The sequence below is a fragment of the Sus scrofa genome, chromosome 2, assembly GCF_054392235.1.
Source record: "Sus scrofa isolate SSC_HxYL_T2T_F1_AM1 chromosome 2, Sscrofa_HxYL_maternal_Yorkshire_Landrace_v2.0, whole genome shotgun sequence".
Classification (NCBI taxonomy): Eukaryota; Metazoa; Chordata; class Mammalia; order Artiodactyla; family Suidae; genus Sus; species Sus scrofa.
This window is the reverse complement of record NC_139384.1, coordinates 113828863-113843526: the sequence shown is the minus strand read 5'-3', so window position 1 is coordinate 113843526 and position 14664 is coordinate 113828863. Positions and strand designations below refer to the sequence as shown.

Here is a 14664-nt window from a genome sequence, read left to right as displayed (position 1 = left end):
TCTGAATACAGGTCTTAGGATAAGGCTGTTTGAATGTTTACATAATGCCTGGTATTTTAACTGTAGGTTTTGCACTTAAATCTGTGGATTGCTTATGAAGACCCATATGATAGGCTCCACACAAGAAAATACCAATTCTAATACCTATGTAAACAAGTTTCACTCACTGAAAGGCAAGCAGTAACCTAAATTATACCATGATACACAGAGAAGAAGGCAAATGCACCAGAAACCACTCAGAGAAATTCCAGAAAAGAGGAGACATGGAATGCCCATAATGGTTAATTACCTCTAAACTTGTAAACCCCACGTCTCTTGGTCGAAACTCATGAGGAGCTACAAGCATTTAATAAATGGAACTGAGTCTGAAATGAAAACCTATACCTGAAGAAAACTAGAAAAGAGGACACGTGATTCAAGAAGCTAAACACTGTCATTATGACACAACCCCAGGAATCTCTAGTACAAAATAATCTCACTAGCAGTTTCTACTCATCTTCTCACAGAAGAGGATGGAATTTTACTAAACGACAAAGAAAGTCAGGGAATTGCCAACATCTAGGCATAGTCTCCAGTCTAATTGCAACTGAGAAGGACCTATGAGCCTTCCCAGGCAGACAACCCCACCACTACCGGTTCCCGCCATCTGTGTCCTCTGCCTTCCTCTTGTTTGTAGAAAATCTTTAGCCTCCTATGCCTTCCCCAACTTCCAAAGAATACATTTAATCAGAGAAGTGAGAAAATGCAGAAACAAAGGAAAGCAGTCAAGCAAGACAAAATAATAATATTTTAGTCATTAAAGAAAGTCCAGGGCTTTTAGTTCATTCTCAAGGGCCATAGATAATATTCTGAGCCCTTGAGCTGTTTTGCAGATACTGAAACCCCCACTAAGCAGAAGTTACCTATATGTTACCCATAAGCATGGAGATCCCAGACCAGTTGGACCCAGAAAACTGATGATGTTGACTCCTGATAACCTCACCACCAACCAATCACAAGAATGTCCACTAGCTGATCATGCACTGCACAACCTTGTTCCCTTATCCCATCTTTAAAAACATTTCCCTGAAAGCCATGCAGGAGTATGGGTCTTTTGAGCACTAGCTGCCTAGACTCCTGGCTTGGCACCTTGCAATAAACATTGCACTTTCCTTCACCATGACCCAGGGTCAGTAGATTGGCTTTACTGTGCCTGGGCAAGTGGACCCAAGTTTGGTTCAGTAACATAATCAAAGTCAGGGAAACTGTACTGAAAAGCACAGTTGGTGAACCATTTGTGTCATGAGGTCTGAAACAGAGCAAACTTACATTCCTGAAAGACTTTTTCTCTCTTCTGAATGCTCAGGCCCCTTACTCAAAAATGCAACCATCTAGGAGTTCTCGTTGTGGCTCTGTGGAAGCAGACCCGACTAATGTCCATGAGGATGCAGGTTCAAGCCCTGGCCTTGTTCAGTGGGTTAAGGATCCAGTGTTGCTGTGGCTGTGGTGTAGGCCTGCAGCTATAGCTCTGATTCAACCCCCAGCCTGGGAACTTCCATATACTGTGGGTGTCCCCTAAAAAGCCAAGAAAAAAAAAAAAAAAAAGAAAAAGAAATGCAACCATCTAGAATACCTCTTGGGTAGGAGGCCTCTTTAAGAGACAACCTACCTTTAAGTTCCATCAGTGCCTCTCTTTCTAAACAGTGTCTCTCCTTTTAAAACTAGCCAAGACTGCAAATCCTGGAAACAAAATAAGCAAAAATCAGAGTGGATTCTGTGGAGTGGAGCAGGATGTGGGAGGACTGGGTTGTGGTCAGGCTGTGTGTGCACTGCACCCTGGGGGAATAGATGTCCTAGGTGAAGTGGTCTTTGTGGGGACTGAGGTCAGAAGAGCCCCATTAGCGGTACCTGCTAAGGAGTGAAGTGTTTTTTTTTTTTTTTAATATATAGTTAACTTACAACGTTGTATTAGTTTCAGATGTACAACAGAGTGACTCAGTTATACATATACAAATATATCTACTCTTTCAGATTCTTTACCTTATAGGTTATTATAAAATATTGAGTAGAGTTCCCTGTGCTATACAGTAGGTCCTGGTTGGTTATCTATTTTATATAGTGTGTATATGTTGATCCCAGACTCCTAACTTAACCCCTCACTTTCTCCTTTGGGAGCGAAGTTTTTCCACGCATTTCATTTCAGATGATGTTCTATACTAAACGAAAGCCACTAGATAGTGGGATTTTACCAGAAGTGTGCACCCTCCTCATCCACAGATCTGAGGAGAGTGGATGAGAAAAACCTGATGTGCTCATGACAGCTGGTAAGCTCTAGATGTAGACAGAGCTCCACTTAAAAATGAGTAAACAGGAATAAAGAAACCTAGTCTCTAAAGGAAAAATTCAAAAGAAGAGAGCATCATCTTCCTGATGAATGAGAGATAACAAATTTCATCAAATGATATACTCTAAGAAGAAAATTTCAGCAAGAAAAGTCTGCATCCTTAGTAGGAAACAAGATGCTGTTAGCTCCATGAAACCCAGTAGAAAGTTGCAGATGCAGAGCAAATGGAGATGGGAAGGTAACAGAGTAAGACAAAGGGAGGGGAGAGTACATTTAAGAGGGATTCAATGAAACAGGAAAAAAAGGGCAGAATTCAAACCTGTATTGAAAGTGTCGAGGAGCAGAATTTAGATGACAGAAATAGAAAATGGGGGATAAACTTCAGAAAGTCTCACAAGAATTCCCCCTGTGGCTCAGCGCTAATGAACCTGACTAGTACCCATGAGGATGTGAGTTCAGTTCCTGGCCTCCCTCAGTGAGTTAAGGATCTGGCGTTGCCCTGAGCTGTGGTGTAGGTCGCAGATGTGGTTCGGATCTGGTGTTGCTGTGGCTGTGGCTGTGGCCAGTAGCTGCAGCTCCAATTGGACCCCTAGCCTGGGAATTTCCATATGCTGCAGGAGCAGCCCCCACAAAAAGAAAGAAAGAAAGAAAGAAAGAAAGAAAGAAAGAAAGAAAGAAAGAAAGAAAGAAAGAAAGAAAGAAAGGAAGGAAGGAAGGAAGGAAGGAAGGAAGGAAGGAAGGAAGGAAGGAAGGAAAAGGTCAAAGAGAAAACTGAGGCAGGTGATTAATTAATGTCTAATCTCAGAATTTTAGGTATGTTTTAAAAGATCAAATATACTGAAATAAGAGCAATAATTAAATAATGGACATTCCAGGAAAAAAATTAACAGAAAAACACACGTATAGGTACATCCTGGCAATTTTTTTTAATTGTAAGAATAAAAGAAAAAAAAATCACATATGCACCAAAAGTAGGGAAAACAAGCTTTCTAAAAATAAAGAAAAAGTAGGCACCCTCAAACATCTTCTCTATAGCACAAAAAGTCAAAAAACCATGGAGAACAGGTACAGATTTTTGAGGGGACAGAACTGTTACCCCCAAATGTACTATTGTACTATTTTCTTGTGTGAAGGCAGAAGAAAAACATCCTTAGGATCCACACCGACAGAGAAAAACACCATTCACATTCCTTCACTGAAAAAAAATCATCTTAAAATATATTCTAGTCAATGAAGAAATAAGAAAAATTTAGAACTAAAAAAAAAAAAAAAAAAAAAAGTGGAGAAACAGCAGTAGAAAAGGATTTAGGGATTTCTTTCAGTGAGTTTAACTTTCCAAATCAGACCTCCAGCTGGATTCTGGATCTCCAGGTAAGCCTGGTAGGACTGCCTTTGGGGCACCCCTTCAGCATTGCCTCCTTCTTGGCAGTGGGGCATGAGCTTGTCTAGCCACAATCAACTCCCCACTCTTAAAATGCACAAGAGATTGTCATGACCTATCACCCCTTAAAATCGCCTCTGCCGTGGTCCTCTTCCAGAACCAGCTAAGGACAGCTTTATTATCTGCTGGTGAGAACGCTGTCCCAGAAGACTTCTTGAACAAGAAATATGTTTTCTTCCCTCAAAAACACAGCACAAAATGACCAGATTAAATGCTATATTAAATGCTGAAGTACCTGCATAATTATTTCCTGCTTATTTAAAAGCCGCACATAATGATGACTCCAATTGAGGAAGAGCCCATTGTCTATCATTTTAGTCTTGGCCCTGTTAGTGTCATTCCTTTGTTATTTCAGCCTAAATGGAGTTTACACACAAGGAAAAAATGATGGAAAAAAAAATGCTAAGATGGAAAGAGTCGTCATCTCTCTAGGTGCTAGAATTATAGATGACAGTGTTTTCATTTTAAAATTTTTTGGTACATTCTAAATTTTCTTCAGAGGTTATATTTTAGCTATATGATTATTTAGAAGTTACTAAAATCAGTACATGTAATGATTATAAACACACACCACTATCACATTAATTTGAGAATACACACAAAATTTCACAGCAGCAGTTCAATAATTGAAATGGTAAGTCTGGGTAATGCTTTCATATCTCACAAATACATATTACTTTTGTGATTCAAAAAAGACATTTCATTAAGAGAAAAAAGGTTAGAAAGAATTTTAAAAAGAAGTCATTCAATACTTAACTCATATACTTTAGAAGAAGGAAAGGTAAACACTCAGGGAAAGAATGGCACTAATGCTATTAAAGAAAACTTATCAAATATCTTTTCCTTTAAGGTGCAATTTTGATTCTATAAATCTCCCTTTATCAAAAAAAAAAAAAAACCACCATGTCTATTATTAAATTAGAAGTTCTTAAAAGAGGCTCTGTGAGATCATGCCCAACACATGCTTTAAATTCCATTCCTAGGGACTTTACTGAAATAAGTTGCTAAAATGCTCACACTTCCCCATGTAGCCAGATATGTCAGTCAAATACTTTAAATAGATTTGATTGCCAGTTTGGAAAGGCTACTTTGTTCCACTGTATTTAAAGGTGATGATAAATGCTTTCATTTTTCTTTTTCCTGCTCTCTAGTCATTTTACCTCTGGCTCATTTGTCTTTGCAACTTTTTGCCTTCTAATTCCTCTACATCTGGGAAGGACTTAGCACATTCCTAATAGTTGCTACATAAAACAAAAAAAAATACATTCTCACAGACACTTATTCAACTCCATCCTCAAGCATTTATATTGCAAATGCAACATGACACATGACATTTCAGTTGTAAGAGTCTATTAAAATTGCTTCAGACATCCTAGGATCATTTAGTGGCTATTTAAGGGGTCATATTCTAGACGAGTAAGAAAACTCATGATAGCAGGAGAAAAAGAGCTCTGAAATTAATACAGCTGCATTCATGCCCAGATATTCTTCCATATGACAACATAATGATGGTTCTTGCCTAACCCTAATAGTTTCTTCTCCTGGTACTATCTTCCCAAAGTTCTCCTCTGTAATCTTTTTCTCACATCTAATGCAGCAGAGCCATAAAGGGAGAAGCATAAAACACCAAGAGACCCCTCTGAGCACTGAAAGCAAATTTTCAAACTGACTGCATTTCAAAGGCTAGGGTTTGTCCTTGGAAGCCTAACCAGTATGTTGGCATATGCTTGAGGAAAACATGTTGCTTAACCTTTGGAGGTACAGTCTAGTTTGAAAATGGATTACCAAAAGCCCAAACTAAGCTTCTTAATCTCACTTCTTATTCAACAGAGCAATAGGTAAGAAAATATTTGAGAGAAAGAATCAGTTTGGGGAAACATTTCTCTGGTAATCTTGAAAAGAGGATGGCAACCAAACGTGCAGGGTAGGCAGGGCAGATTACAAATCCAGACTGCACGTGGTTTTATAATCATGAACAGAAAGGCTAACACAGGTGCTGTTCCTGGCTCGCTCAGTGGGTTAAGGATCCAGCATTGCCATGAGCTGTGGTGTAGGTCTCAGACACGGCTCAGATGCCACGTTGCTGTGGCTGTGATGTAGGCTAGCAGCTATAGCTCCGATTCAACCCCCAGCCTGGAAAGCTCCATATGCTGTGGGTGCGGCCCTAAAAATAGGGGGCTGGGGGAGGCTAACATAATGCCTACTGCAGAGTGATTTCCTTAAATTGTCTCCAGGGACACAGCATCTCATCAATGACTTCTTTGCACATAACGTAAAGAATTAGAGACTCTTTAGAGACAGACTATACCGGAAATATAACTCGATTATCAAATCATCCCACTCACACATCTGTCCATCTTTTCGAATAGATGTGGGCAGAATTTGGTGACAAAATAAACAATCCTCAATCTCAGACTATGCGAATCTCTGCAGTGGTTTATGCCATAGGAGCAGGACAAAGCTTCCATCTCCTCTTTGCTTCTGCTACAGCTGGGACAGGGCAGGACAGATGGGTATGTCCAGGCTGTGGCACAAGTGCCAGAGCTATAAATTTGGATTTCTCAGAAATGTTATGAAACAATGTCAGACCTTGCTTGAATTGCTGACAAAAAAAAAAAAAAAAAGAATAACTCTTTCTTCTCTCAAGGTGGAAGTTCATCCTTTGAGTTTCAAAAAACTAAAAGTACAGCCATCATACTGACTCAGAAATCTCAAACTGCCCCCTTCCTGCATTTGTAACAGGGCTACTTATCAGTTTTCCCAAGCCCTTTATAAATATGAAAATAAGGCACTTTAAATCCAGATATGATCAAAAGACTTAACACTGGGCTAGCATCTGTTGCCTAAACTAACAATGCCTAACAATATTCCAGACATAATATTTAAGCTTTCACATAAGAACTTAATTGTTGAGAATAATTCTATAGGAACTAGGTCACCAACCACTTGATGGTATTGGAAAAGAAGATTTCCTCTTTTGTGCAGATAGTTTAAGCTTGATTAATATTAAGATAATAACATCTAAAAACATTATTTCCTGGTCTGGAGAGTTAAGAAAACACTACAGTTTTCAAACAGGAAATTATTTAATAGATAACTCTTCTGGAACTATATTTAAAGAGTAGAGTTGATAGGGGAACTGAGTGATATTATATAGATTTTCACGCTAGTAAAAAGGGGAAAATGTGTTTTTGCCCATGGAAATTTATTTTTTTAATAATTTAACCAAGAAACAAGATAAATCTTTTTTGTTTGTTTTGTCTTTTTGCCTTTTCTAGGGCCGCTCCCGAGGCACATGGAGGTTCCCAAGCTAGGGGTCTAATTGGAGCTGTAGCCACCGGCCTACACCACAGCCACAGAAATGTGGGGTCTGAGCCACGTCTGTGACCTACACCACAGCTCACGGCAACACCAGATCCTTAACCCACTGAGCAAGGGCAGGGATCGAACCCGCAACCTCATGGTTCCTCGTCGGATTCGTTAACCATTGAGCCATGACAGGAACTCCCGGGATAAATCTTAATACAAGTTTACTTTTAATTTGTAAAGAAATATTTGCCTTCCATGGGTACAAAATTTCACTATGAATTTGCACAGTAAGAAATAATCTATATTTTCAGGGTGTTGGTCGTAGAAATAGTAAGACACAGCAGACGACCAAACAGTGCCAAATTCATAGCAAGTTCTAGTCACAAGGGTGAGAATTCATATTGAAGGTACTGAAATATATTGACTATTTCAAACAGCAGAAAATAAGTAGAGACAGAAGCTAGATTCTGGAAACATGTTAAGGATATTGTGAAAAAATAAGGACCTTGCTATTTTACAAACTAGAAATGTTGATACTGATTTCTATTGAGTAAAGATAGAAATCTCCATTGAGATTTAAAAATGTAAAATGCAGGAAAAGGAAGGCAAGCCCCAGTACCCCTTTGAAGGACAGAACTTTCACATGACCCTTCCACGGAACCAGGCCGTGCTGTCAGGGCATATAAGGAGGCATCGTTCTGTGAAAGGAGACGTTCACGGGCTCGAAGAAAACCCATCTCAAACTGAGGAGGTATGGTTTCACTAGGATTTCCACAGAATGGATCCAAAGAAAAGTAGTTCTTTCTCTCTTCCTTTTGTTCACGAACCTGAATGACTGGTTTAGTCTAGGTTACCACTGTCCTTTCATGGTGACTCTCATAAAAAAAGATCTCCTTTTTCCACTCCAGCACTTGGTTTCCCCTGCTCAGTGTTCTATTCACCAAAAAACAGTTACAATTCACCAATCTCTGCAAGAGAAACATCCTCAACGACAGTTCTGTTTCTACTTGGAAACTGTCCCTAGAGGTTCCTCTTCCAGGAACACTTAAAGTTTTCTAAATACTATTTTTAATGATTTCCACTTAGCCTTGAATCAAATCTTAGTTTAAAACAAAATTTGCCAATATTCCGCTAGGAGATATTTGCTACCTCATTATTTATTTCAAGACAGAATTCACAATTTAAGAACAAGGGAAAATGACAACCCAGTATTGTGGAAATTACCTCATCTGATCCTTTCTGTTCTCCTGACTTGGAAGACGATCCACTGGTTTTTCCACTGACATGCTACAAAAATATTTAAAAAGATAATGTTTAATAGAGGGAGGGGATACAAGATAATAGAATAATAACTTCACTCCCAAAGGGCTAAATATATAGACTGTAAAAACAAGGGCCCCTTTAATCTTCCTCCTGAGAATGTTGATAATTCTACACCGACGTATGTGGCCTTCAAAATTAAGCGACGCTACAGACATTCATTTGGGATGTAGGAAGTCAGTCTGTAATTAACCAGACACAGATCTGATGCTGATGGTGATGCCGGTGTGGCATTCTGCCTCCTACAAAAATGCCTCATGGAATTTTAAAGCCCAAATTTTCGGCATGGGAGATATCTGGTTCCTTGTGGAGATGAGATGTCTGAGGACCACACTGAACCTAAAGCCATACTTCAGTCTCAGTTCAGCATGAACTGCAGGGAGGACCACCTCTTGTCAACCATCAATTCCAGTGGCTCTTGAGAATTCTCTGGAGTTCTTCCATCTGAGTATTTATGAACTCAGAAAGATAAACGCTGAATTGATCTTTTTGAGAATGAAAGAAAAACATTGTTCCTGAAAAGGGGACAAAAAATTATTTCCTTTCTCGCACATTGTGGGATATGCAAGAAAGTGAGAAAAGGAATTCTAAATATAAGAAAATAAGAGGCTCTCCATTGTGTTAGACCCTAGTTACCTTCAGTTAAAGTGAAATATAAAATCCCATTATATTCCCTAGAGCAGAATCACAAGCTGGATATGCAGGTAACTTAAATTACCCAAATTAAGAAGAATTGCAATAATGGTAATAGTAATAATAATTTACATCATTCTTTAATCTACAAGGCACTTTCTTATACATTTTTATTTGATATAAAAAAATAGGCTCACATGATTTCATGGATTTAGAAAAAACTAAGAATAAAAGACATGTAATATACTTTCCACAAGGACACCTACCTAGTAAACGAAAAAAGTTTGCAAACCAGGTTTTCTGAATTAAAATCTATTGTTTGTCACTATACCACGATAAATGAAATAAGATCATATTCCCTTTAATCATATCAACAGATTTTTTTATTTAAAAAAAAAAAGGCCAAGCAATATTAGACATGTGGGTGAAAGTTTTTAGTAGGTCTTTGTATAGAAAACTAGAAAGAGGAGTTCCCATCGTGGTGCAGTGGAAACAAATCGGACTAGGAACCATGAGGTTGAGGGTTTGACTCCCTGGCCTTGTTCAGTGGGTTAAGGATCTGGCGTTGCCGCGAGCTGTGGTGTAGGTCACAGATGCGGCTCGGATTCTGCAGGTTGCTGTGGCTGTGATGTAGACCAGCGACTATAGCTCCAATTTGACCCCTAGCCTGGGAACCTCCATATGCCATCGGTGCAGCCCTAAAAAGACAAAAAAAAAAAAAAAAGAAAGAAAAAAGAAATCACTTTCATGAATGGAAAATTCTTCCACAAATGCAAGCCTCTCATGGATTAGTGGGTAGACCCCACAGAAAAGCAGGCAGGCTGCAAGAGCTTGATGAATGAAGCTCTCTAGAGTCTTTGTTTCACCCAGATGTTAAGAGTTTGGCTACCATTAAGAGCAATCAGTATAGAATAATCAATGAATCTTGAAGAAAAGAAAAGCCATTTAAAAGCTTTTTATATATAAAAAGCCATTTAAAAGCTTTATATATGTATATTTATATATCAGAGCTAGGTGGTAATTGATAAGTTCTAGAATACTTAGTAAACAAAAGATTCTTAAAGGCCAGCCTAGAGGGAAGGATTATTCAACATTTGGAGAGAGAATTTCAGAGGGAGAGGTCTACAATGACAGGGATTTACCAATCTGTCTCCTTCCAGAACTGGGGAATTTATTTATTTATTTATTTATTTTATTTACTTTTTTGTCTTTTGTCTTTTTACTTCTGCACCCACAGCACATGAGGTTCCCAGAATAGGGGCCAATCAGAGCTGTAGCTGCCAGCCTACACCACAGCCACAGCAACCCAGGATCCAAGCTTCATCTTCATCCTACACCTTGGCTCTCTGCAATTCTAGATCCTTAAGCCACTGAATGAGGCCAGGGATCAATTTCCAGTCTTCATGGATACCGGTCAGGTTTGTTAACCACTGAGCCACAACAGGAGCTCCAAAAGTGGTAAATTTAGAACCACGATACCACACTCACTTCTTATCACTGATTCCATATCTTTTTCAGATTAGATATAAGTAATGCATAACAGCAATGATATCCACTGTTTAACTGAGCATACTGTTTCAATTACTTATATTCCATTTTACAAATGAGAAAACTTAAAAGAGGCAACTCGCTCTTGCCTGGGGTAAGACTTTTTGCTCTCTGCAAGGTCCCACTCTGTTTCCTGCTCATGTGGCAAACATATATGATGATTTATTACCCTACAGTCAACATGCAGACAGCCTTTTTTTCTCTAAAATATAGGTAGATGTTTTACATTAAAACATTTTTAGAAAGTTGTTTCCTTGTAGTGTTTCAAAATTGCAGTCCTCCAGACTAACCAACATCACTAGTTACTTGCGTCCACTAAAATGCTCAAAATCCCTCACAGTTATGTAGTTTTCAAATAATAGTTTCAGAGTGGCATATATAGCAAACACTTTTTAAAATGTTGAGTTAATGTGAAAACTTATAAAAATTATGCTATAAGAATTGGTGTTTTGTAATTTCAAAAGAAATATTTGCTCTCAACAGAATGATGAGTATAATAATAACATAAATAAAAATCATATAATCAAATAGCAACTTTTAAGGAACTGTATGGATCATATTTTTCTCCTTCTTTTTAAATCTGGCTTTTTATTATAAATATTTTACTAACATACAGAAAAGTTAAAAGAGTAATACAGTGAATGTCAATTGTCCTACCACTTTGATTCAACAACTATTAACATTGTTGCCATATGTTGCTGTATCTGCACATATTACAGATACATAGATCTATCTCTATCTATCTATCATCTATTTGTATATGTACCTCCACTTGAAAGCAAATTTCAGATAGTTTGAAACTTTAGCCCTAAACATTTCATCAAGTATCTCCTTAAATTAAGGACTTTTTCCTATATAACTGCAATACATCATCACTCTAACAAAACTCTAACAGAATTACCAGGAATTACCTAATGCCATTCAGTTTCCAGTGAGTAGCAACTTTATAAACTAATCATTGCCCTGACCATTTCTTGGGGCTTATTCAATATTCAGCAGTCTATTAATGATGTAAAATCAGTTCTAGCTTTTCACCAAGAGAGATTCCAAGTGCCTGATTATTAAATTCATGGAATAATTGCGTACTTTCCATATAACTGAGCCGGTAGAATGAAATGTTTGGGAATGATATAGGTTAAATTTGATCCAGCTTAGGAACCTACAGCAGATCTTTCAAAAAGTGAAGAGAGAAAATTTTGTCTACTTCCACAAATAGCTGGTGGTTTGGGGAGAGCTGAGAGAAACATGAAGAAGAGAAGGAGTGATAGGTCAGGAAAGAGAACTGAACACAGACTGGAAATAGCCAGCAAGGACTCTTGCACAAGAGGGAACAGGAGCTAATGTGTTCTAAATTTCTCCTCTATGGAGTTCCCGTCATGGTGCGGAGGAAATAAATCCGACTAGGAACTATGAGGTTGCGGTCTTGCTCATTGGGTTAAGGATTGAGCATTGCCCTGAGCTGTGGTGTGGGTCACAGACATGGCTCGGATCCTACATTGCTATGGCGCAGGCCCACAGCTGTAACTCCGATTTGACCCCTAGCATGGGAACCTCCATATGCTGTGAGTGCGGCCCTAAAAAAAGCAAAAATAAATAAATAAATAAATATCTCCTTTGTGTTAAGCCCTGCTCCGGACATTTCCACTACGAGGTCCCCTTAAATGCCAGAGCAACTCTAGGGATATACATTGTCAGCTCATTTTATGGATAAAGAAATTGAGGATATGAAAAATGAGATCCTCTTCTGTCACACTACATATCATGGTCATAGTCTACGGACCAGAGACTGGGCTACTCTGAACCAAGTTAAATGCTAGCTGAAATCTTTTGCTTCCCATCAAGAAAGCCTTATTCTAGGGAGTTCCCATTGAGGTTCAGAGGAAACAAACCCAACGAGTGTCCATAAGGATGAGGGTTTGATCCCTGGCCTCACTCAGTGAGTTAAGAATCCTGTATTGCTCAACTACAGATGTGATAAATTCATTTGAGTAATAAAAAAGTAAATAAAAAGAAAAAAAAAGAATCCCGTATTGCTGTGGCTGGGGCATAGGCTGCAGCTGCAGCTCTGATTCAACCCCTCATCTGGGAATCTCCAGATGCCACAGATGCAGCCTGAAAAAGCAACACCAAACCAAATAAAAAGCCCTAAGAGGAAAACAACTAAAAAATTCCCCAACAAAATCAAAGTCAAACCTTTCTATTCTAAAGCTGGTTTGGTTTTATAAAATTTATCAGACACACAATATTTATAAATTTCACCTGTTTTAGGAGCTGGAGAGGAGGCAAAGACAGGAAGTGCAGGATGCCAGCCCTAAAGCAGTGAACATTTCACTGGGAGGATAAGGGCAGAGAAGACAGGAAACAATGGCACTGAGATGAAGGACAGATGAAGGAATGGAGCAGCAGGAGTTCAGAGACAGGAAAGAGATCAGATAAAGGGCTTTCCTACTTGGCCTCAAAAAGGAACACTTTTTGAAACTGCTTCCACTTCCTGGTATCACTACATATTTGGTAAGTACAGCTGCCCTTTGACCTCATTCTAGAAGACAGCATTAACATGCTTAAAATGTTCTGCCAGAGCAAACTCATAAGTCTGTCAGGAAATCAAAAAGAGCAAGGAGTAATAAAGCTTGGAGCTGTGCTTTCATCCAGCTAAGGGGTTGTGCTAGTGCCAGGCTTCAGCTCTGAGGCCTTTGGGGCACCCCCCCCACCCCAACAATGTTACCCAGACACACCCTGATACACACACAGACAAGAGTGTACATCACAGGATAAGATAAAATCAAACTTCTACACATATTAAAAAGGGAAGGAGATAGGAAAAAAACCAAAAAACAAAAAACTGAGCATCTGCAAGTCCAAGCTCAGCTGTGAAAGAGCACCAAAACCAATGTGCTTTAGAAATAGCTCTGCTTTATTTAAAATAAAAATTTAAAAAAAGTACTGAAGTTCTTTTAGGAGGTGACAGAAAAAAAAATTAAATTGAGGTGATGCTTGGACTACCCTGTGAATACACTAAAAAATATTGAGTTATATGTTTGAATAGGTGAATTATGAATTATATCTCAATAAAATCAAGAAAACAGTAAAAGTTATTGAAAATAACTTGGAGATTTTCCTTCTGCAACTTGGAGAATGCCCACAGAGAGAATGCCCATATTTGCATGTCCAGTGACAGGTGTGGCAAAGTCACAACACAATGAAAGGTTATCTTGGTGCCCTTGGACTTGCTATAGCTGAGCACCCTCCCTGCACCACCCGGCAAAGGCTTCCTAAGGAACAGAAAGCCTTATAGATGTGGGTCTCATTTTTCTGCACAGATCACAGGCACCCAGAGCACTTTTGGAAACACTTGAGCCAGAGCCCAGGGATTTGGGTTTAGTTTGTCCAGTGTGGGCCTGGTCACAGATCTATTTTCCTAAAATCCCCCACTTGATTCTAACATGCGCTAGGATTGGAAGCCACTTGTTTGGAGAGGAGATCTCTGGGCACTACGACAAGAAGTGATTTCTGCTTCTCTAACCACCCCATGGAACCAGCAGCATTGGAGCCTCCCAGATCAGGCAGGCCAGGCAGCCTGGGGCCTCCTGGGAGACCAACGGTTCAATCCAGTGCCCTGTATTCAATGCAGCAGTTCCTGACTAGTTCTGAGCCTTGCCATGTTAATGGCACATCATACCTTCATACTGCACATTGGTCTATTTCGTAGTCAAGCTAACAAATTAGCACTTTATTGCATATGCTCCTGTTTATTGATTACTTCATAAATGTGTATTTTGCCTTTCCAGCCAGATGGCAGATTATATTCTTTTTTTTCTAGTCTTGCGGAAGGAGTATGACAAATAATTCTTGATTGAATGGCTGCATTTCCATAAACCTCTAAATGTTCCCTGAGTAGTACTTTCACTCTTTTCAGGTCATTAAACAGTCAACTAGATAAGAGGTAAAAGGCTGAAGAAAATGGATTGAAAAATTAAGAGATAATGTGCAAACTGATACTTCCTGCAAAATCTCTTAAAATCTGTTCTTCTTTTGGCCACCTCCATGGCACATGGAAGTCCTGGAATCAAACCCTCACAGCAGGAACAGC

At 39.0% G+C, this 14664-nt stretch overlaps 1 protein-coding gene across 33 annotated transcripts in view; it reads right to left on the bottom strand.

The window, feature by feature from the left end:
• Positions 1-14664, bottom strand: part of CAST (calpastatin) — a 122934-nt gene that overhangs the window by 100044 nt on the left and 8226 nt on the right. For 17 of the 33 annotated variants that reach the window (XM_021080930.2, XM_085009664.1, XM_021080941.2 and 14 more), the window contains 1 exon segment: positions 8298-8360. The exons of the other annotated variants lie outside the window; for them this stretch is intronic. In XM_021080930.2, the coding sequence (XP_020936589.1) occupies positions 8298-8360 (63 nt within the window). 33 annotated transcript variants of the gene reach the window in all.